The following is a 22,730-nucleotide window of genomic DNA, read 5'->3' as shown; positions in this document are numbered from 1 at the left end:
GATAGCTAAGACTTTTTTGCCTGGATGCTTCTGAGAAGTACAGTTAAAATTACATTTTATGGGTGGTAAATTCTACCCCTAATGTTGCCGTATGTTGGTTACATCACATAGCAATTGAATACCTATTAAAATTACAGTTTGTCCTTTGTGAAATGTGATTATTGAAACCTGTAAATTTCCATTTGTGAGTTGTGTTTCTACTTTATTATGCACACAAGAAAATTACTTTTTAGAGCTGGATAGCTCTGTTATTCCAGTTCGTGTATCTGTTAAAACAGGTTGCAGCCCTTCAGGAGGAGAAGAGCAGCTTGCTTGCCGAGAACCAGATTTTGATGGAACGTTTGAATCAATCTGATTCTATTGAAGATCCAAACAGCCCTGCAGGTCGTAGGCACTTGCAGCTGCAGACACAGCTAGAACAACTCCAAGAGGAAACATTCAGGTAGAAGAGTTGCATGTGGGTAGATGGTTTGTTTGTAGCTGGCAGCAGACATGACTATATGTTTGCCAGTTGAAATTCAGGTAACTACATGAATGACTTGGTAACTAAATGAATGTACTGGACAGGCTTTAAGAATAAATAAATAAAAACCACCTCATTAGGAGCTCCACAGCATTTTGTTGGACAATTAGGTTAGTATTATTGAACGTAAATAGCTGAAAAAAATCGTAGGATAAAGATGTCACCTTCAAACCCTGTACAACCCAAGATGAAAAAAGGTGGAAATTTCTGCTTGAACATTGATTTTTTTGGATTATTATAACAGAAAAAAGTCAGGTTATCTTTCCATTAAAACATCACAACATTTTGACGTTCCAAATAGAAACACTGACATCAAATTGAAGGCATCAAAAAACTTGATCTGCTTCTATATTTTTCAGTAATCAAGGCATTTGGGAGTGTCTGCAATGTTGCACATTGGGCTTCTGTTTTCCTTTCCTGCATAAGAAGTCTGTTTCTAGCATTCTTAGAGAGGATGATGGTGAAGAAAGGTAACTGTTGCTCAAGCTGAGAAATCTTTTCTGTTTCACTTCATTTCTACAGATTAGAAGCTGCCAAAGATGACTACAGAATACGCTGTGAAGAACTAGAAAAGGAGATTGCTGAATTGAGACAACAGACAGAAGAGCTTACTACATTAGCAGAAGAGGCTCAGTCTCTGAAGGATGAGATAGATGTACTCAGGTACACACCACAAAATTCTGCTTAAATAAATCAATTACTTATATGCCTAATCAGTAAATATTAGCAAATTTAGCAATTTTATACCATCTTATGGCCATAACAAGTCATGTACTGGTCTCTGAGTGTAGACTATTCTATGATCATCATCACCTTCAGGATGTGGGTGTCCGTTTCTGTTGGGGAACCAGACCTTTTCCTTTCATGGGATTGTTCAGACTTGTGCTTTGGTTCATAATCATATAATATGAACATCATCTGTTACAGCTGTCTTTCCCACTGAATTTTTAGCACCCATAGCTGTAATGACTGACAATGGTAGGGGTTTATAAGGTGGGACAGCCTCTTTTACAACAGCATAGTCCTTCAATGGTGGTATCTTGCTGCCATGGATTATTCAGAACTAGTTATCTGTCACTCAGCTGTATCTTTTTTTCTACCAATTCTAACATGACTTATTTTAATACTGACTTTTCTAATTCACTAGCTTTCTACCAAAGACATTCATCTTTACCTTCTTTGTCATTAATATACAGAATGAACCCATTGTGCTGCCCAATTTTATAAATTATCTGTGTTTGAAGTTTGGGTTCAAAGAGTAATTCCTTGCCCCAGAGAGAGTCTCTGTGCTTTATTGGGGATTAGGGAGATTTGGGTTGCCCCAGGATCTCATAAATTGACCACCAGTAGGGGATTTTCCAGACTACATAGGAAATTGAGTATGTAAATAAGTTCTAAAATGAAGCTGAGGAAACAGTAATAGTTGGGAATAGGGAGGAGAGAGGGCAGGGCCAGTGCCATCCTGGCAGTGTACCAGGTTGTTCTAATTTCATTATGGGTGCTACTATGTGAACTTTGTCATTCTTTGAATCAGAGGGGTTTATTATATGGTGTTCATTTGATGGGGGTTCAGCACTCTGGATTGTGCCATGTATCTCTGTCCCTATCATCATCATACATAGCAGTCGTAACTTAGGGTCTGTTCTGTCAATTTGTAGCAGTTGTTGCCATTGCTACTAAGCTTCAGCAATGAGTTGGGGTTGTAATTTATTTTGTAGGTATTTACTCTGTGCTTACACTTTTTTCTGGTTATGTGTGTCATACTGCTTTTGGAAAGATTTTCTGTCTCAGCTTCTAACAAATAATTTTTGGCTTGTTTGTCTCTTATCATGTCTACCATAACCATCAAGCAACTTCAAAGAAACCATCATGATCCTGACTTGCTCTTTCCTTTATATGACTTTTTTTTTCTCTCTCTCAAACCCTGATCAAATTGCCATATGTTCAGTGCAGTTTTTCCCCCACCTATTGAGTAATTCAGTGCAGGTTATCATATCCTAACTTCATAAGCTTTTGCCTTCCATCTTTCTATCCAGCACATACTCCACACTTAAACTCCATGTTAGTGGTCCCAGTAGTACTGGTCTTATGGCTCCCCAGCGTTACTTCACCTTGTGAGTCACACTAAGCACTTTTATTGCTGAAGTTATGTTGGTCTGCCAGAAGGAGCATATTGTGAATGCCACTTCAATGTCACAGTCCTTTTCAGATCCTTCAAATGAGTGCACAGACCACCACTCAATTCTGCTTCAGTAAATTAGTTACTAATTACATATCTAATCAGTAAATGTTAGGCAACTTAGCAGTATTATGCTATCTGATGGCTGTAATAAGTCACTCAGCGGTATCTTGAGTACTTTCCACTCACCTACGCCACAACATGAGTGTCTACTGTCATCAGGGAGTTTGTATACTTGTAGCCTGGTTACACGTAATACAGATTCTCCAAATGCCCACTAATGGTTTTGTTTATATTTTCTAGTTAAGTGAGGGTGGCTTGGACCATAAACTCTTATCAGATCCCTTGCTGTCCACGTGAACAGTATGCAGTATGTGCAATTTTATGCTCCAGTTGTTGTCCTGGAGTTTCCATCCTCTGTGTTCTGGAACACCAGGATTTCTGTATTTATCTGTACCAGATAGTGGAGGGACTGAGACTCCATTATTTCTACTAATCACAGAATCATAGAATGGTTTGGGTTGGAAGGGACCTTAAAGATCATATAATTTCAACCCCCTGCCATGGGCAGGGACACCTCCCACCAGACCAGGTTGCCCAAAGCCCCATCCAGCCTGGCCTTGAACACTTCCAGGGATGGGGCATCCACAGCTTCTCTGGGCAGCCTGTGCCAGTGCCTCACCACCCTCTGAGGGAAGAATTTTCTCCTTATATCTAATCTAAGCCTACCCTCTTTCAGTTTAAAATCATTGCTCCTTGTCCTGTCACTACATGCCATTGTAGTAAGGTCATGGAGCATATATTGCAGTAAATACAGAGGAAACAAATGTGGAATGTGAAGAGGACTGCTGTGGGATACGGTTGCTCTACTTCTTTACATCAGGGAAAATGCAATGAGGCATCACATCAGGGCATGAGCTGAAGGTCTCTGAGCTTTTGGTGATGAAACTTATGATAACTAACATGTATACCAAGTTGCAGGTGTTTAGTTCGGTGAGATACGAGTTCTGTATTTCTTTAAGATACTTTTGTTTAATGTCTCTGAGTTGTACATTTTGATAAAAATGCATGTCAGTTTTTTTCATCATCTTTAAAAAATAAGTAGATTACCACATTAAAAATGAGATTTAAACCTTAGTTTATACAACATGTTAAAGAGAGCCTGACCCTCCAGTGTTTTGTATCAGAGACTCCCTGCATGTCCTACAGGAATTAGCAAACCCATGTTTATGAACCTGTAGTTTTTGATTTTTTTGTCTATTTTTTTCTATTCCAATTTAAGGTTTGTTTATAAAACTAAGTCAGTATTGTCAGCAGAAGTCAGATCTTGAATCCAGCAATTGGTACAGCTTGCACGTTTGACCTTGATGGAGAACAGTTGACCACACTGAACAAATGTGAAATGGGTGCCATGGCCTTCAAAATAATACAGACCTGTGTTCAAACAGTACTCTTTAAATGTGCTTCAGCAGCTTTTTGAGTTAACAAATGGTGGAAGGGAAGCAGACAACTTAGAAGTGAAAACATCTCGTAATGTGAGAATATGGTCATTTTCTCATGTTCCTCATGATGTCTCATAATGTCTTCTGCGTGAATTCAAAATAAAGGAAGCTTCAGGACATTTGATTTTGTTAGCTTTCAGAATATAAATCTGATACAAATCTGTCCCTCCAGGCATTCTTCTGATAAAGTAGCCAAGTTAGAAAGCCAGGTGGAGTCATACAAAAAGAAATTAGAAGACTTGGGTGATTTGCGGCGGCAAGTGAAACTCTTAGAAGAGAAGAATACGATGTACATGCAAAATACTGTGAGCCTGGAAGAAGAACTAAGGAAGGCCAATGCAGCACGCAGTCAGTTGGAGACGTACAAGAGACAGGTAAGAAAAGAAATCATCAGTGCAGCAGTTTTCTGCATTGTTTAATAATTCCTTGTTGTAACACAGCTAATATCTCAAAGTAAAAAAGAAAAGATGGACAGACAGCTCCATGCGTTTAGGAGAGTTGCTTGTTTTGTAGGCACTACCTTTTTTCTTCTTTTCTGCAATTCTTATCATTGTTTGAATTTTACCTTTGTTTGCCAGTATACAGTATTTTTTTCTTTTCAAAAAACCAACAGATGTTAACATTTTTTCTCAAATTATTCCTAAATCATAGTCAGTATTGAGGCTTGAGTTACAGCCTCTTCTTTAAGAAGTGTCCACTTTTCACTTAGAAATTTCCAGCAGTGAGGAACATAACATAGCTGAGGTAAGTTATTCCATTGGTTCATCAACATTTTTATCTGAGGTTCTAGTTGTGCGTAGATGTGAAGAGAAAAGGATGTATACCATCCTTGTTGTTTATATGCACTCAGCAGAGTACAAAATTAATCACCATCACTCTCTCTGAAGTGAAAGGCATTTATCTTGCTTAACAAGGCACCATGTGATCATGTTTCTGTAATGGTGGAAGATGCGCTCAGTCTTCTCTCTGCTTCTGCACTACACTGATATGACATCATTCTTGGATTCTTGTTACAGGATCAGACAGAGCTGGGTTTGTTAAAGCAGTAGTGCCCACTCAGTATTCCTATCTGATTGTGAACTCCAAGTGGTAGTCATGGTACAAGGGTCCCTATACATCAGCTTACAGCAGATTAAGAATGCAAAAGCCACCACCAACTACAGTGCAAGCCCTGATGCAAAGTGTGGCCCTGAGACTTGAGAACTTTTTTCATGCATATGGCCATCTTGGTTATTAGGAGAGTGAGCTTCAGCCTCTGTGGGCTAATTGTTAATACAGTCCAAGTGATTCCACTAGTAAAGAACGTGGGCAAGAAAAACACTGAAATAACAGACAATCAAAGGGAAAAGTAAATGCAGAAAGCAATGACCTTTCATATGCAAGTAGTGTTATGTTTACTAGCAAGAAATATTCCTTGCCTTTGAACAGTTCAGCATGTGATATAATTGTGTAACTTTGACAATCTGCATTGATTGTTCTCATTTTACCAATGGTAAGGATTTTAGAAGGGGCAGTCCTGTCATTTGTTCTGCAAGAAGTACTCCTCCTTTTTGCCATCATTCCCCATGCTTTATAGCCGGGATTTCACATCTAAGGAGCTGTTGATTTGTACAAAGGTGGTCTGCTTTGTGAGACTGAAATGAACCTCAAGTTTCTCATGTGACGGGTGTGAGTTTGTTTCATCTAACCACAGTGCCTCAGAATGAACACAGAGTGTATGTACCTTAATTGTCTGTTTGTTTGGGCTCCTTTAGAGATCTGCCTTTGAATCATGAACTGTCATTAAATTAATTCCTGTGAATCCCAAGTTTTGCTCTAAAAATTAAGCCAGATATAAAAATTCAGATGCTGTACCCTTGTTGAGCAGTAGCGTGCCACTGTAGTGCAATGTGTCTGGTCTGGTGTGTGGAGGGATCCAATCTGATTTAGAAGGATGTCATCAGAGGAGTTATTTCTTTGATTTAGAAGCTCTGTGCTGTGCAGATGTTGTGCAGAAATACAGTGGTATATAGTGATCTGCAAGGAAATTCCATCTTCATCTTACCTACTGGTTTCTGTGAGATGAGGTTGGTGATGGTATATTGTGCTGGGAGATGCAATAGCATTTACTTAGGAATTTTTGTTCACTTTTCTGGAAGTAAACACAAACATTTTCTAAGAAACCTTTTATTGCAGCATGAAGAATTAAAATGTGCAGATTCCAGAATTGTTTTCTGTGATTTTAATTCAGTCCCTTTGTGCATGTGCATTCTGGTATATTTTTAACAGTATGTCCTTCTTTTCTTTGCTGCAAGATGCCTGCTTTACTCATTCCACATGTCAAATAATGCTCAGTAAATGTGTTGGCAGTTCTTTTTTTTTATTTTATTTTAGTTTTCTGCATTACCATGTAGCTGTGTATCTGTCTATACACTCCCAAAATCTGATTCAAAATAATTTCCTGCTGTATTTTTCTACATAATTATGGCATGAGTGATTACAGACATTAATGCATTTATTCCATGTGAGGTGGGAATATACCTACTTTACAAGAGGGGACAATCAGCAGGTGAAGGTGAAGGCCTTCATTTTTTAATATCCTGAGTGATGGAAGTCAAATCTGAGAAATTCAATATTTTCAAGTCTAGCATTTTGATTTATTTTTCTGATAATCTCAGAAATAGCAGGCCTGTGTTTTTTTCGCAGCCTTTATTTTAAGTACGACAACAGCAGTGTCCTTCATTCTAAAATCTAAGACTGTGCAGTTTTTCTGGCCTGGTAGTTTTTTTGTTATAGCTATACGCATTGAAAATAAAAGGCAATTGGAACCACTAGATAGTCTTATGTAGGTACGGCTGCTGTTTTTTCTTCAACAATTTGTTAGTCACTCTCCCTGTAATCTGAAAGTCATGAAAAAGCCTTCGTATGAATTGCTTCAGAAGAAGCTGTATGTCTTCAGCTGAGTCATCATTCAGCTTACATATTTTCAGGTCAGTCTTTTTGTATCATCTTAAATCTTTTTGGATTAGTTGCTTCCATGCTCTCTGCATTATGAGTGTTATTAATGTCTGGGGATGAGCTTTTGCTAGTAAAGGTTGAGAGCTTTGAAATGGCAGAACTTCACTGATTTGCCTTCTGCTCACTGATTTTTTCTGCTCAGCTTTCAGATTTCTACTCATTTCATTAATTCCGTACTAATTTGTAGTTGAAAGTATATATATGACACTGTTAGCAATGTATTTCCTTCCGAAGTAAAGAAAACTAGTTATGAGCCTATGGGTGAATCTTTATATTAGTGTATTAAAAAAAGATGAGGAAAATCTCAGGTCAAGAGACATTGCCTGACTACATAAACTGGTGTTTGAGTTCTGAGCAAGACTTGTGAAACAGAGTTAACAAAAGGTTAAAGTTAAAGTGGATTTCTTCAGAGATTTTTCTTTTTTCTACACTTCTCAGATAGCAGGAGGATTTTTCTACTTTTCCTAAGCTCCTTGATCCATAGAAATATATAGCTTCTTTTTTTTCCCTGTAAGTCATGCTTGGGCATAAATTCCTGGTTTTAAATATACTGAACATACTTTACAATTTTTGCTCCTTTTGTTTATGGTGAAACCTAATATTTGAATGCTGTTAGTTTTGCTGAAGCTCAGAACAACTGATGAAAGGTTTTAGTATGTCCTATAGGTAAATATTTCACTTGTTTTACAAAATGACTTGTGGTGCATGGTAATTGGCTACTTTGTCTTGTGCATTTTGTTTTAATATTAATATTTGCAGACAAATTATTAATTCTTGTTCTCACAGGCAGTTGAACTACAAAACAGGTTATCTGAAGAATCCAAGAAAGCTGATAAATTAGATTATGAATGCAAACGGCTGAAAGAAAAAGTAGACAGCCTCCAAAAAGAAAAAGATGTAAGTGCCAAGGTGTTACTTTTTTGGTAGTAGTAAAAGCAACTTTGTGACTTTTATAACACAGGGATATGATAATGAAAACTAGACATTTACAGCAAGCTTTTTAAATTAGGAACTCTTTTTTCACATAACATTTCCTCATGTCTGATTCTTTTTAAATCTTAGAACTGTACAGCATGGAATAAAGTGACTGTACAAAAACATCTGCAACACATTTCTAAGAGGAAAAGCCTTCACAGTTGTGATCTGAAGTTGTTGCTTGCCCATTCACCATGGGAACGTTAATAAACACCCAAAGTAATTGTAATGTTTTCTGAATGACTATTTAAAACAGGATTTTTTGCAGTATTGTCCTAGTACTGAACTCCTGTTACTTTTTTTCAAGAGCTTTCTTTGAGGTACTGTCTGCATGCTTCTCTTTGTGCAGTCACAAACACTGCAGCAAGTCTTTTAGCAATCTTATAGGACATGTCCTTTTTCTTGCATTCTTACCTTTTATGACAGTTCCTCATTGATCTGTCTTGTAGTGTCAACATGGAAGACAGAGGATGGATACCAGTCCATTCTATTCCTCTCTGTCATTTGCTACTAGTGATTCTGAGATCAGTTGCTCTGCCCTCTTTTACTAAGACCAATCCTTCAGATTTTTCTTATTCTTGCATACTCTTGTTTATCAGCAGTTTGTTTCTTAGGAATGCATTTGCAGGTGCTTTAAAGTACCTGAAAGCATGGCTGGCACTTTTGAGTTACAGATTTCTCAGGCTTCTTCAAAGTATAAATCCATCTGTCCATCAGCCAGAATCTTTGTAGGCATTTTCTTCAATATGTCATATTTCCTATTAAATCGTGTCCAAATTTTCCAGCCCCTGCACTTGAATAGCACTTGAACTGAAAAATCTCAGTTATTTTCTGTTCACAGGTCCTTGTTTTCCATATTTTGTTAAATTTTCTAACTACTGTGAACATTTGACCTTGATATCACTTCCATGTGCTCTTCAGCTGAGATTGGAATGCTCATAGTAATCATTTTCATATTGTGCTTTGGCTTTCATCCCCGCTCCTTATTTAAAATTTGCTTTTCTAGTTTTGTTATGTTTTACAATGGTAAGATTGTGTTTGTGGCTTACCTGTTGCTTGATGGACCATTTTTTCTTGCACAAAGGATCTGAATTGCAGGTCATTGTCATACAGTTTTCTGTTTTACTGCCTGGCAAATAGCTTATTTTTTTTGGTGGATGTTGGTTTCCAGTACATTATTCTGAATTGACATGCACCTGTGAGAACTAGTGTGCAGTTGAAGAAGAATCTCAACATTTGGATTAGTGATTCGCCGCCTGTGTTACGTACTCTTTCTTTTCCCTGTTGTCACATACATATCACTAACATTGCCCATCACAGGTCACAAGCTAAGTAATGAATGGTATTTTGTCAGTAATATTTTGGAGGTAGCTACAGAAATCAGTTTTGGCCTTGTCTTTATATTCTGGCTAAGTGTGGTAGTGCATTTGATATCTTCTGTAGCTTGGAATTTCACTTCTGTGGTCTGTTGTTTGATAAGTGCTAATACAATTTGTTGAGTTGGCTTTGTCTTCAGTGTACAAATGCAGACCTAGAGCTTCTTCTATTCATTAAAATATTCTGGCATTTAATTAATCAACTTGATGTTTTCTGACTGACAGTAACAGACTGCTGAATCCTTGCTTTCAGCATCCGAGTTTGAGCACTCCTCTCTGTGGCTATTTTTCTGTGGTATTCGTAGTAAAAACAGTTTTTAACCTGTGGGGTTTGTGAAATGGCTTTCTGTGCTAATAGAATGCATATTTTACCCAGGTTGTAATAGTTGCACCAGAGTTCACCATGCAGGATTCAGAAATACAGCAGAAGCCTCTGTCACACCTCAACAAAACATTCTTTGTCAAAGTTATTCGAAGTTATGAATCTATTTAGGCTGAAATATAAAATATATTTGAATCAAACTGTAAATGGAATCAAATTCAAGGAGCTTGATAGCTGATGCCAACACAACTGTACATACACAGAGCTGAGGTCTGTCTCAGACCTTTTAGTGGCACTGGACATTTCTGATATTGGAGCAAATTACAGTTTGGATCTTTACATAATTGCTGTTCTCTACTTTCATATTTGACTCTTGGGAACCCTCTGGACTAAGACTTGATGTTACCTGTAGATTCCCGTTTTTTGCCAAAAGGAGACTTCTGCAAAATGGGAGAGTATTTACCTGATGGTACTGCGGAGCCCATCTGTATAGATCCCCCAGGATGGGCCTGTCCTGTTCTTCAGTTCTCTTTGGACTAAGCCTCAAGCAAATAGTTTTCTTAAATATCTGAGATGCTGGTGACTGGCAAGGCCAGTTAACACATGTCAGGAAGAGGTTGTAGATCTGCTGCTCACCCTTGCACTGTTGACAGAGAAACAAAACAAAGTTAATGCAGTTTGTCTGTTGTATTGACTGTATCCACCTGCCTTTTATTTCACTCTTGGCTAAATCTTGATTTCTTGTTGAGAGAAACATCTACACTCTCCTATCTCACTTCACTTTCCCTTGCAACCAACCCATGGTGAGGGGAAAAGGAGGGTGACTTAGTGGTCCCAGTACCTGCAGTTTACTACCTGGTACCAGAATTTTGTGTCAATAACATATCAATTGTGTAAGCTTATACCCTGGTATTTTTGCCTCTTTAAGTATATTGACAGAGCAGCAACCCTTCACAAAAATAATACTGTTGGTGTGGGATATTTGAAAATTATTTTTATTCTGTTATAAAATAGACTGAAGATGCCTTAATTTGAAAAATAATAAGGTGGTGTCAAGATTCATATTTATTCTCTTTCCAATTATTCAGAGATTAAGAACAGAAAGAGATTCTTTGAAAGAAACTATTGAAGAGCTCAGGTGTGTACAAGCACAGGAGGGTCAACTCACCACTACAGGTAAAGGACAAATAAGGAGATTAAATGCATCTTTTCTAAAGTTCACAGGACTTCTCTAAAGAGTGCTGAATGTGCTTTTGTGTAGCAGGGAATAAATTTAAGATCTTCTGAGAACAGCAATGAAAAGCTGCTTCTGCTACTCATAACTTTGGAAGTATTTGAGAACTTTAAACATGATCTCAGTCTATCATAAATTTTAGTCTCCTCCCCTGTGTGGTAGTTTTAGAATGTATTTCTAATGTCTATGTAGTTGATCTCTGAAGAAAGTTATGTAAGTTTTCTCATGTGTATATGATATTTCATGTGTTGCAATTTATTTTTGTTGCATTGCACAGCTTTTTAGATAAGCTAATGAGTAGAAAAGAAAATACACCATAAAATCACTTTCACCAGAATGGATGAAGACAGAAATAACGATTATTCGCCAAATGAAACTGCTGTTGCCTGTCTTGCTGTAGCCTGACTGTGTAATTTTCCATTTACTAGCATTACTCTAAAATTACAAGCTTGTAGAACAAAGTTTATTTCTGATCTTTTAAAATAAAGTAACTGGTCTGCTTGTTAAATTCTTTACTTTTCCTGACCCAGGATTGATGCCCCTAGGAACACAAGAACCTTCAGACAGTTTAGCAGCAGAAATTGTTACTCCTGAAATAAAGTAAGCTAATGTGTGCCTTGTTTTACTCATCCTTACAATGTACCCATAAATAATTGGTTCATTTCTTAATCAGTGCTATAAAGTTTCTACAATTAATATATACATATTTTCTCTTTTTTTGGATTTCTGCACAGTAGGAGTTTAGAACAAAATTAATTTGACCTCTTAATTTTTGTACGGTACTCCAAGACAACAATAACAAGAAACTCTTCATGCTCATACTGTGCCTCTTCTTTTCCTGCAGAGAGTTCATGTAACTGCACTTTATATCAGATTTAAGACAAAATTCCAATGGAACTTGCAGTTGTACGAGGAGAAAATGAATAAAAATGACATAGAAACAGTTGATTTTATAATTCAGTCTGTATTGTTGCAAATGATTACAGTCTATGAAAGGGAAGAACAGCCACGGCAGAGCTGAAAATCGTAGTTTAAAAGGTTGCAGGTGGTGCTTATCCTTGCCAGTATGCTCAGTATCACTGCAACTTGAAATTAAAGTTACTTAAAGGCAGTCACATCTCAGAAATCTATTGACCCTTTAGGAATTTTATTCTTTCACATTTCTACAAAAATTGACACAGTTTTTTAACAATTGGAAAGATCCTTTTGGGGTCAGAACATAATTTAAGTGAAGAAAGCTAACAGTAGAAAAGAGTTCTTTTCTTCCAGTTCTGTTGCTGCACCTTACTACAAGAGCAATTCTTCTAGATTTGTTCGGGAACAACAAAAGAATGCTTTGACGTAGTATTAGTGAATTATGGAATTATTACATAAACCTTTGACATGACTGCATGAGAGAGGACAGGAAGCATAAATACTGTAGATACCCAAGGTTAGACATGTGGTTTCATTATCTCTTCCATCTTCAGCTCCTGAAGATGAAATCTGGATTTTATGCAAGCATGCATCTATGCAGTCTGTTTGCAGCTGCTAAATTTGGCCTTCGTGCCTACCTCACAAAGATGGACTGTAGCAGTGGCTGCTGTAAGAGTACAGCTTCCTGATCTGAAGGTCTGGGCTGCTGCTCCTGCTGATGACAGGGGGAGACTGTAAGAAGCAGCTTACCCACTGGAGTAGCTGCTGCTGCTCTCTAGTTCCCTGTGAGGTGACAGAGCGTGGGTCTGTGCTCGAGCACCTTTCTCGATGTCTAGTCACATGGATGTGACTAGATGGGGGATTTTCATCAGGCAGGTCTGGGCTGCGACCTGTCATTTGCACCTGAGTAAATCAACAAGTTCAGTGACATGAGGGAAAACAGACCAACAGGGTAGAAGTGGCTTCCCCAGATTCATGCAGTAGTTCCATGACAGCTGAGATTACAGCCTCCCTTGAAACTTGTCACCGAGCTTTGCGTTCTCCACATTCTACCTATAAACCTGTCCTTCTGTACTCTGAGATCTAGTAGGGGCATTCAGGCAATTTTTTTCTGTTGTGCTTTCTACAATTACAGCTCCTTTAATTGCGTTTGAATTTGCGGGTTTGAAGACTTAATTGTTGTTTCATCTGTCTCTCTTAAATAGGTAAAGATGATCTTTATATTATCTTTACACCTTCTGTTTTAAACTGCTTTTTTCTTTAAAGAGATTAGTATACTATTTTCTATAAAACCGTGTTTCATGTCTTTAGGGAGAAACTCATTCGCCTTCAGCATGAGAACAAGATTTTAAAATTGAACCAAGAAGGTTCTGACAATGAAAAGATTGCCTTGTTGCAGAGCCTTCTTGATGATGCAAACTTACGGAAGAATGAATTGGAGACAGAGAACAGGTAAGAAGTATTGTCTTCTAACTCCTCTGTCCTCTGCTCCATTGACTTTTCTGACAATGCCATACACTTTTGACAGTACTGTGCCAATACCAGGTTCCCCAGCACAAAACAGACATAGACTTAATGCAGTGAGCTGACTGAAGGGCCACAAGGATGTGATTACAGAACTGCAGCGTCTTTCAGAGATTCTTTGTAGGCAGGAAGACAGGAGACTTGGGGGGAATGCTATCAATGTTTGTAAATATCTGATGGGAATATCTAAGGGAAATGGTCTCAGTGGTGGGAAGAGGCAACAGGCGCAAACTGTAGCACATGAAATTCCATCTAAATGTATAAGAAAATACTTTTTACTGTGAGAGTTTCTAAGCACTGGAATAGGTTGCCCAGAGAGGTTGTGTCCATCCTTGGAGATATTCAAAACCCAACAGCACGTGTTCCTGAATATAGACATACATGGCACCAGACTGCATCTGAGGGTGCTAAGGTAGCTGGCAGATACTGCTGTGTAGCTGCTTTCTATCTAAATCTTGGACAGGTAATGTTGATTGGTGAAGGTTTCTGAAGCCTGGGAAAATGTAAATGCCACACTCACCTTCAAAAAGGGCAAGAAAGAGGATCCAGGCCTCTACAGACTGGTCAGCCACAGCTCATTTCCTAGGAAGCTCATGAAGGAAATCCATCTGGAATGAATTTCCAGTTGCAAGAGGGACAAGAAAGTAGTTGGGAAAGGCTGATATTAATTTATTCAGAGCAAAGCGTGCCTGACTAAACGGATTGTCTTCAGTGAGATGGTTACCTGTGTGGAAGAGGTTGAAATACCTTAGATTACCTCAGATTTGGCAAAGCCTTTGGCACAGTCTCCTTTGTTATCCTTACGTTCAAAATGGTTACTTATAGGCTAAATAAGTGGACAGTAAAGTGAGTGAAAAATTCAGTCACAGTGAATAGTAGTGCTGTCAACAGTGTAGAGAAATGAGCAGATGGGGCCCTGTCCGTGTCTGGGAGGAGACCAGCAATGCAGGCTGGTGTTAGACTGGGGAGCAGCTCTGCTGCAAAAGCCCTGGGTATCCTGGCTGGGCAGTAAAGAGGGTGTCTCCGCTGGGAACCCTGCAGCCCAGGAGGCTGACTGTGATCTGGGCTGTCCTCACGAGGCTGTGAAGCAGCCATTTGAGGAATCCCATAATAGCATGTCTGGATATAGCATTCAGTTTTGGACATACAGGAGTGCTGAGATGAGGGACACTGGAGCACATGATATGTGGGGTAATACTGAGGACTAGGTTTGCTCAGCTTGCAGAGAAGATGGCATGTGGGAGATGGTTCTGCGATGTACATCTGCATAATGTGAATCTGTCAAGAAGACAGCTGGACTCTTCTCAGAGATTGACAGTAGAAGGAAAAGAGGCAGTGGAAACTGGAGTATGGGAGATTCTGACTCAATACAAAGGAAAAAAAAAAAGCTAAGAAACTTCCAACCTCTAGAAGAGAGGCTCAGAGAAATTGTCAGACTTTATCCTTGGAGGTATCTAAACCTCAACTGAACATGGTTCTGTGTTACACAGCTGCTCTAAGTGGATCTGTTTAATGGATCTGCTTCACAAAGGAAGTTGGATTAAGATGATCTCTGGAGATTCCTTCCAGCCTATGGGTTTTTAGGGTTCTGTGGCTGTGTAAAGGCAGTAAGCTAGTAGCTGTCTCATAGTGAGTCAGAACAAGTTAGAAACTCTTGTTGTACCTATATGGAAATAGTTTCTTATGACTTGCATCTATGCTGTCTTGGAAAAGTATCAGACTGTTATGGGAGACTACAAACTTTGATCTCTGGAGCTGTGGTACCCTCTCAGTTCCGTTGAAAATTTTTAGTGAATAAAATACAGCATTGCATCTCCTGTGTAGATGACCTGAAAACATTGGACACTAAAAGTCTCAGGCATTGTCTTGCAGTTTTTTATTGTTTTCTGAAAAACAAAATATTATCTATTTCCTAGATTGGTAAATCAAAGACTCCTAGAAGTGCAATCCCAGGTTGAAGAACTACAAAAATCTTTGCAGGATCAAGGTTCAAAAGCTGAAGATGTAAGTAGAAATGTGTATCAAGCTCACATTCAAGTAGTTTTGTTTCTTGGATCATCCACTTTTTGATAAAAGTTTCTGCTTGTTAAGTAGGGAAGAAATATGCAAATAGAGGTTTCTGGTTGTTTTGCATATTCACTGTTATGGTCTTAATACTAAATTATGCTTCTCTAAATAGAGTATAAGACATAATAAGACATTTGTGTAGAAAAAATATAAAAATCCTATGCAGAGAAAGTGTCAAATTTTGCTTAATTGTGTCTATTCTAATAGTAAAGACAGCATTGTTTAAAATTATTTAATTAGAATAGAGACTTTTGAAAGGCATTAAGAACATGTTAATTCTCCACATTTTAGTAAAATATCTGAAGCTATTTTTGTTTTGCTTAGTCGAAGGTAGGCCCTTTCCCGACAGTGGAAACCCTGTAATTCCTAGAGTAAGTGTATCTTGTAATGCCAGGCAGGCCAAAACTAAAAAAGGCAAATGATTAGTTGATTAACATATGCAGCAGTTTCTTTTTCCATTCACAGAGTTAGCTTTATTTTTAATAGGAGAATACCCATCGTGGCAGTTAGTGTGGAGAACAACTTTCAGTCTTCCACTCAAAAATTACTTTTGCTATCTCTTGTGTTTGAGACAAGAAGCTCTATAACTTTATTGAAAGCAGTGATTTGCAGGAGGGTATGTGCACAGTGTACACTCACAATACCAGTGTATTTCCCTGCTAATTGGCAACAAGTTGTAATGCGTTGCTTTCTATTTTTGTGTTTTTGTTTTAACTAATTCATATAAAAAATGAAAACTATTACTAGCTGCTTGTTTTCATTTAAGAGTGTATTTAATTTAGCTTGTCCACTTAATTTTCAGAATAAACTGTATAAAACTAAAACAACATAGTCAGGTTCAGTTAAGATTATTTTCCTAAGTAACTTAGAATGTGTTACAGAATGCATTATAAAATCATTTCATACTATTATGTGATTCTGAGGTGTTTCTAGGTTATTGACCAAAATCAGATCTTCAGGGTGAACAAGAATATGAAAAAATATATATTCTCAGGCATTAAGTATTGTAAATGGTCTCTATCTAATTGCATTCAGTTTTATTTACTGAAATTGTAATTCTGTCCCTTTTTATGGCTCTGGCTTGGGCTGTAATTTAGGATATGTCTGTAGCTCACTTATAAGAGCGGTTGCAGCCTGTGTAGGCATCATCTGGGGTGGTTCTGCTAACAGCAAAATACCACCGTCACAACACCGTGGTATAGCCTCTTGTGTATACCAGGCAGGCGTTGTCAAGCACAGCTGAAGTTCATGATGAAGTAGCTGCTTTCTGGGCTTCTGTGTAGGTCTGACAGTGCCAGTGGTGATTTATATGCACAAACCCCATGGCCTGTTTTGCTGAGCTTAGTGTGTAGGCCTTGATTTACTCTTAATGAAGCAAGTTAAGTGTAGAATCAGAGATTGAGGTTTCAAGAACCTCTGAATGGATGGGACACCTCATCCAAAATCTCACACAAATCAGAGCAAAACTCAAAGTTAAACCCGACCTCAGAGGTAGATCAAGTTGTGCAGGGACATCCTGAAGTTATCTTCGATCTATCCTTAAAAAGGGTGATTCTTCAGAGGCACGATAAAAAGGATAAGGAAGCACATGGCATACAGTTCATTTCATCATTTTGACCACGTTTTTTTCACTACTTTTCTGTAACAATGCACTTTTTCATATTTACAATGTAAAAGTGAACCACTCTGAAAATTGAAAGTCCTGTTTGTATTTTGATGACTTTTTTGTTTTGTTTTGTTTTTGTTTTCAAAGTTGAAGGGATTTTTAGACTTGCTCAAAAAGCAGTAAAAACATTATTGTAGCCCAGACGAATGTCCTTACCAAGATCTAAATGAGGAATGGATCAGTTTCATTTTGCAGTGAAGTTGCAGTGGGAGGAGGATGTTAGGAAGATGTCGGTGCCATTAGCCCTGTAACATGCACTGACGCATCATGTTGGGATGCATGATTGATTAGTCAGTCCATCTCGGTGTTGCGTTGCTAGACGGGGAATGGCCTCCTACCCTTATTTTCCAGACTACAGTATCAGGTCAGACATGAATGGTGTGGTCAGAACAGTAGGTTTGATTTGTTGTCCTTCAGAATGTGTTCATGTGTATCAGCAATCAACAGGTACCCCAAACAGCTATGATTGTCTTTTGCATGCCTTATTATCACTTCCTTTCTTCATGCTTTTCTCCCTTTCTCCACCCTAATGTACAAGTATTCCTAAACAAAAAAAAAAAAACTGCCTTTCGTTACTTCTGCCCCACTGGACATAATCCTGATAAATCTGTAGAAAATCTGGAGTTTCTCGTACCATTACATAGGCAATCTTGGCCTTATATGCTATTCTTGGTACAGCTAGTATGTCCCTCTGACTTGGCGTCTCCCTAAAAAGTCCCCAGAACTCTGTTACGTGTTCTGTTTCTTGTGAAGTTCAGCTGCTTTGCTCATTACTCTTAATGTGTCTGTGAAATCTGGCCATCTCTTATGGTGCTGTTTATAAGTTTTGTTAGCTACTCACATCAAGAAATTTTCTCAAGACACGTGCTATAGTTGCCCTCATCCTGTTAAGTTAGCTTAACCACAAGCCAGAGTATAGCCATCTGTCTGCAGCTTTAACATGTAGAACAAAACCAAGCTTTGATCCCCAAAGGGGGAAAAAATATTCCTTTTATCTCCTTTAAGTATACGAGAAATTTTCAATAAAAAGACTATTTTTGTAAGTTTTTTTGATGCAAAGGAAAAATAGCAATTAAATACTGAAAAGGATATCTATTTTCTAAAGCCATCAGTGGTTTTGCTGGAGTTTTGTAAATTGAACTTGTTAGCACTGGGGGGAAAAAAAAAGGCAAAATAGCCAGTATGCATTTGCTGATATTTATAGTTTTATTATAGAAGTACTTGTCTATTATGAACACATGAAAGATTTGAATGAATCTCAGTGTGAAGCTATCTCAAAATTAGATAAAACCTGCAGACCTGCAGGTCAAAACCTGCAGATACTTAGCTGCTCTAAATTTCTGACTTTGAAATCAGTGGAGTCATGTTGGATTATTTTACCTACTTCCCCCATTTATTCTACTGCAATAGGGAAATCCAATTTTGAAGTTGGTTTTCAGACTTGAATTTGGAAATCAAAAAAAAAAAAAAAGTGACCCAGGAATGTGGTCAAAGACAATATTTTGAAGTCTTTACGCCATGACAAAGCTAAAAAAAAAAAAATGGGGTGCACAGTGAAATTGTCCCTATTGGCTAGGTGTCTAAACCTGTGTTGAAAGACCACTGGAGGAAAGGCAATGAAGTCATTTTGTTAGTGATATTATATTTTCATGGTGTTCTGGAACATTAGTCACATGCTAGAGCTCCACCATGATTCGTATTGGATAAATACAAAACAAAAAGGCAGGTTCTGTTTTAAGTACTTTACATTTGTCTTGTATTTGATCTATGTGAAAATAAGACAATTCAGAATCACTCCACAAAAACACATGCATCTCTTTATTATGGTTGTAGCCCAATAGACTGCACACTTTCTCCTGTTTGTTACTTGTATCATTTTTGTCTTAAATGACTTTCCAAAACAGCAGTTGTTCTCCTTTGAAATTCTGGTTTAAATACGGTGACTTACAAATGTGCTTCTTTACCATTTTTATATTTTTTTTAGTGATGAGTTTTAGAAAATGTTACAGGATGAAACTGCTGATGAGAACAGAGGAGAAAAATACGCATGTCTGAAAATATGCATAGCTTTAACTTTTTCTGTTCGTGACTTTCTAAAAAGTTTCTTCTGTTGGCTGCTGTTTTGCTTTATACTAATGTCATCTCTGTTTCTTGGCATGGGCTTCTGCTCAAGGCTATTGTGAGTATGGCTTTCTATTTACTTAACACTACTTTCAGTTTAAAGACATTATTGGTATTGTTTTTTGAAAGATACTCACTGTGTATCAAGTGAGTTTAAGATTAAAATAAAATTTACTTTGAAGCTTTTATTTAAAGAGCTTATCTAAATGTGATTTAACCAGAAAGTGGAACACTGTAAGTTGTATGATATTTTTTACATGTCTGTAGTCAGTAAAGATGAGAAACAGAAAAGTGGTAAATGTTCTGCTATACTCCAGTCTAAAACACTCTATTCCCTCTAGTTTCTATGGGGACAGGAATTTGCTTCAACTAATTTATTACACATCTTGATACAAATTGTTTTGCAATATTGGTAAGATAGCTCTTCTAGCAAATTTTGCTGCATTTTCTAATTTCATATTAATTTATTAAGACTAATTACAAAAGTACTGAATCATGAAGAAATTAAAACTACCATAGAGCATTATAATTTATGGATCTTGCCTATATTGGTCCAGTTCCTGGGGAAATATTTGTGAAGTTACAAAGCATTCTAATTTCAGGATAGTCACATGGCTATGAAGGAAAGGATTGCTACCACAGAGGATGGATTTACAATCTAAAACTGAGTGAAGTAAAAATGTGGATTTGGGTTTGAATGTCAAAATTGTCTTAAAAATAATTTTGAAATTATATTAAAGCACCCCAATATGTTAAAATAACACATTTAACTTTTTGTTTTAGTCAATTCTTCTGAAAAAGAAACTTGAAGAACATCTGTAAGTATTTTTTCCAATATTGCTTGCAGTTTGAAATTACATGTTTTCCTTATCATACGGAAGGCAGACACTCATTAATAATGTACCTAGAAGATACACAACTAAGAGAAATGATTTAGCACAGAAATGTTAGGGAGTCTGCTATTCGGATCTTATTTTCATTTCATAGAAAACCTTTGCCAAGTAATAAGAGCTGTGAATAAAACATCATTTTGTGTTAGAATACCTTGCCTAGCATTGTATAAGAGTTGAGAGTAGTAAGTCATTTTGTTCTGGGGAAAACACTTGAATTTAAATAAAAATAATCTGTTTACTTTTTAGGTAACTTAGGGCATAATACATAACATTTTAGGGAGTGTTACCATTTTTTTCTATTATTCTCTTCTACTTCCTAAAATGCAAAAGACTTCGCTTTTCAACTGTCTTACAATAAAAAGTGTAGTTTTTGTTGCTTGTGGGTTTAGCAATTCTTTTGTTATGTAATCTCAGTTAAAAGTATTCATTTTAGGCATGCATTGTATAATTTACTGTAAGTTCTAAAGTAAATTTGTCATTTTGGACTGAGAATGAGGCTGTTTGCCGTTACAGTTCTCCATGTACTGTAATTCTTTGCTGTAGTATGTTACAAATATTTCCACAGTGACATTAATAACACTTGTCTTTTGTCCTCATCCCACAAAGGAAAAATCAGTAATGCTATTAGAAATATATTGCTATTTGAGTTGTTTTGTTGTTGTTGTTGTTTGTTTTTTTTTAATATCGCTTAATGTTCATTCAAACTCAGTAAGAATATTTGGAAAACAATATGTGCCTTTTATGATTTGTAACAGTGAGAAACTCCATGAAGCTAATAACGAGTTACAGAAGAAACGAGCTATTATTGAGGATTTGGAACCAAGATGCAATAACAGTTGTGAGTTTACTGCTGTGCACTCCATTTCTTTTCTTTGTAAAGCATTTCATGTGTGAAGTCTTTAATTATAATAGCTATAGAAGGTGCAAGATAAACAAAATGCACATTTTAAATGTCAGTGATAGGTGTTAATTTCTCTGAAACTATGGTGACCAGAAAGATTGTTCTAATGCTTGAAAAGCAGGAGATTGCATTTTAGAGACCACCATAGTAAGAAAAGACAATGGCCATAGAAATACCTAGTCATTATCATACCTATCATTGAACCTCAGCTGTTCAGAACTGTCATGTCTCCTACCACCTTAGTTTAGAAGATCCTTGCTGCCATCACCGGGTTATCTTTTACTAACAATATATATTCCTTCAGTATGTTTTCAGGTAACAGAGTAGAACTGTGTTGTAATTTGAGAATATTTTTGGGCGATGGTCAACACAGATGTAGGAGTTATGTTGTATAGTTATAGGTCAGATGGTTTCTAGAGCCCAGCATCTAGCTGTTAATGATTGATTTTTAGCATGGTAATACTATTTATTTCTTGAGAAATACTGCAGGAGCCTGATTGTTGGTTTTGAAGCTTACTCATAATAGAACAAGGCAAAAGCTTGGAGCCGATGTCAGCTTCTCTGGTTTGTGCCAGAACAATTTCAACCATAAGAGATCCAGGAAGACTAAAATGTAGTTTTACTATTCATTACATAAATTCTGTATCCAAAAGGGATTTTAGTTACGCTGAGCTAAAACTGCAGGGTATGCAATAAAGTTCTATGTCTTAGAAAATGTTTGTACACCTGGAAATGAAGGTTAGGGACTTAATAAGCAGCTAATAAACACATGATCCTGACAGTTTAGATAAGCCTCAGTGTGAGTGTAAGAACGTTTTTCTGACTCTCAGACTTATTAAAAAAAAATAGTCATGTTAAAGCTTCTGTAGTTGTCTTACTGAAATTACAACTTGCTTTTTACAACCTAGGTCTGAGTTTTGTCTTGATAAAATAAAAATGCTTGTACTTCTTCCTTTATTCTCATAGTCAGCATAAAAGGTGTGCGAATTATTTCTTCAGATTCTTTTAGCTGTCCTGAGAATGGCCAAAAGGATTTGGTATTTTACAAGAATCACAGAACATTTTGAAAAATTGATTCTTGTATTCTTGGAGACAATCTGCTATTGACTCCATCACTGATCAGTGAAGACTTTCGGCAGGTCTTACTTTGTTGTGTTGAGTAATGATCAAGATGACTTGATCCTGTTTACTAGCTTAGTGTTTTTGAAGAGCTTAGAGAGAAAAGTGTAGGATAAACATGAAAGAACATTTTAAAACAAAGTTGCAAAACAAATGGACTGAGGGTTTCCAACTGTCTCATGCTGTATGAGAAATAGACACAACTGTTACGTGTTATTTGATCCGGAATGATGGAATTGACCTTCTTCGAAGATGTATAGTTTGTGCTTTAAGTGATAGTGGCTCAACATATTTTTGTATCAACACAGGAAAAGCCTGTGTGAAACTGTCCTGCTGATCTGCATTGCTGCTTGAGAAAACGTGGAAAAAATGAAATTGACTATATTCATGTTACAATTCTGATAAATTATGTCCAG

At 37.2% G+C, this 22,730-nt stretch overlaps 1 protein-coding gene across 2 annotated transcripts in view; it reads left to right on the top strand.

Moving 5' to 3' along the window:
- Positions 1-22,730, top strand: part of HOOK3 (hook microtubule tethering protein 3) — an 87,217-nt gene that overhangs the window by 48,059 nt on the left and 16,428 nt on the right. For both annotated transcript variants that reach the window (XM_080574151.1, XM_080574152.1), the window contains exons 9-18: positions 279-442; positions 1,046-1,186; positions 4,377-4,578; positions 7,988-8,098; positions 10,963-11,050; positions 11,639-11,708; positions 13,335-13,475; positions 15,464-15,551; positions 20,185-20,219; positions 21,050-21,132. In XM_080574151.1, the coding sequence (XP_080430277.1) occupies positions 279-442; positions 1,046-1,186; positions 4,377-4,578; positions 7,988-8,098; positions 10,963-11,050; positions 11,639-11,708; positions 13,335-13,475; positions 15,464-15,551; positions 20,185-20,219; positions 21,050-21,132 (1,123 nt within the window). The remainder of the gene's footprint in view (positions 1-278; positions 443-1,045; positions 1,187-4,376; positions 4,579-7,987; positions 8,099-10,962; positions 11,051-11,638; positions 11,709-13,334; positions 13,476-15,463; positions 15,552-20,184; positions 20,220-21,049; positions 21,133-22,730) is intronic.

This window comes from Anser brachyrhynchus (assembly GCF_964034855.1).
Source record: "Anser brachyrhynchus genome assembly, chromosome: Z".
NCBI classification, from domain to species: domain Eukaryota; kingdom Metazoa; phylum Chordata; class Aves; order Anseriformes; family Anatidae; genus Anser; species Anser brachyrhynchus.
The sequence above is the reverse complement of the archived record's forward strand: the minus strand, read 5'-3'. Positions and strand labels throughout refer to the sequence as shown.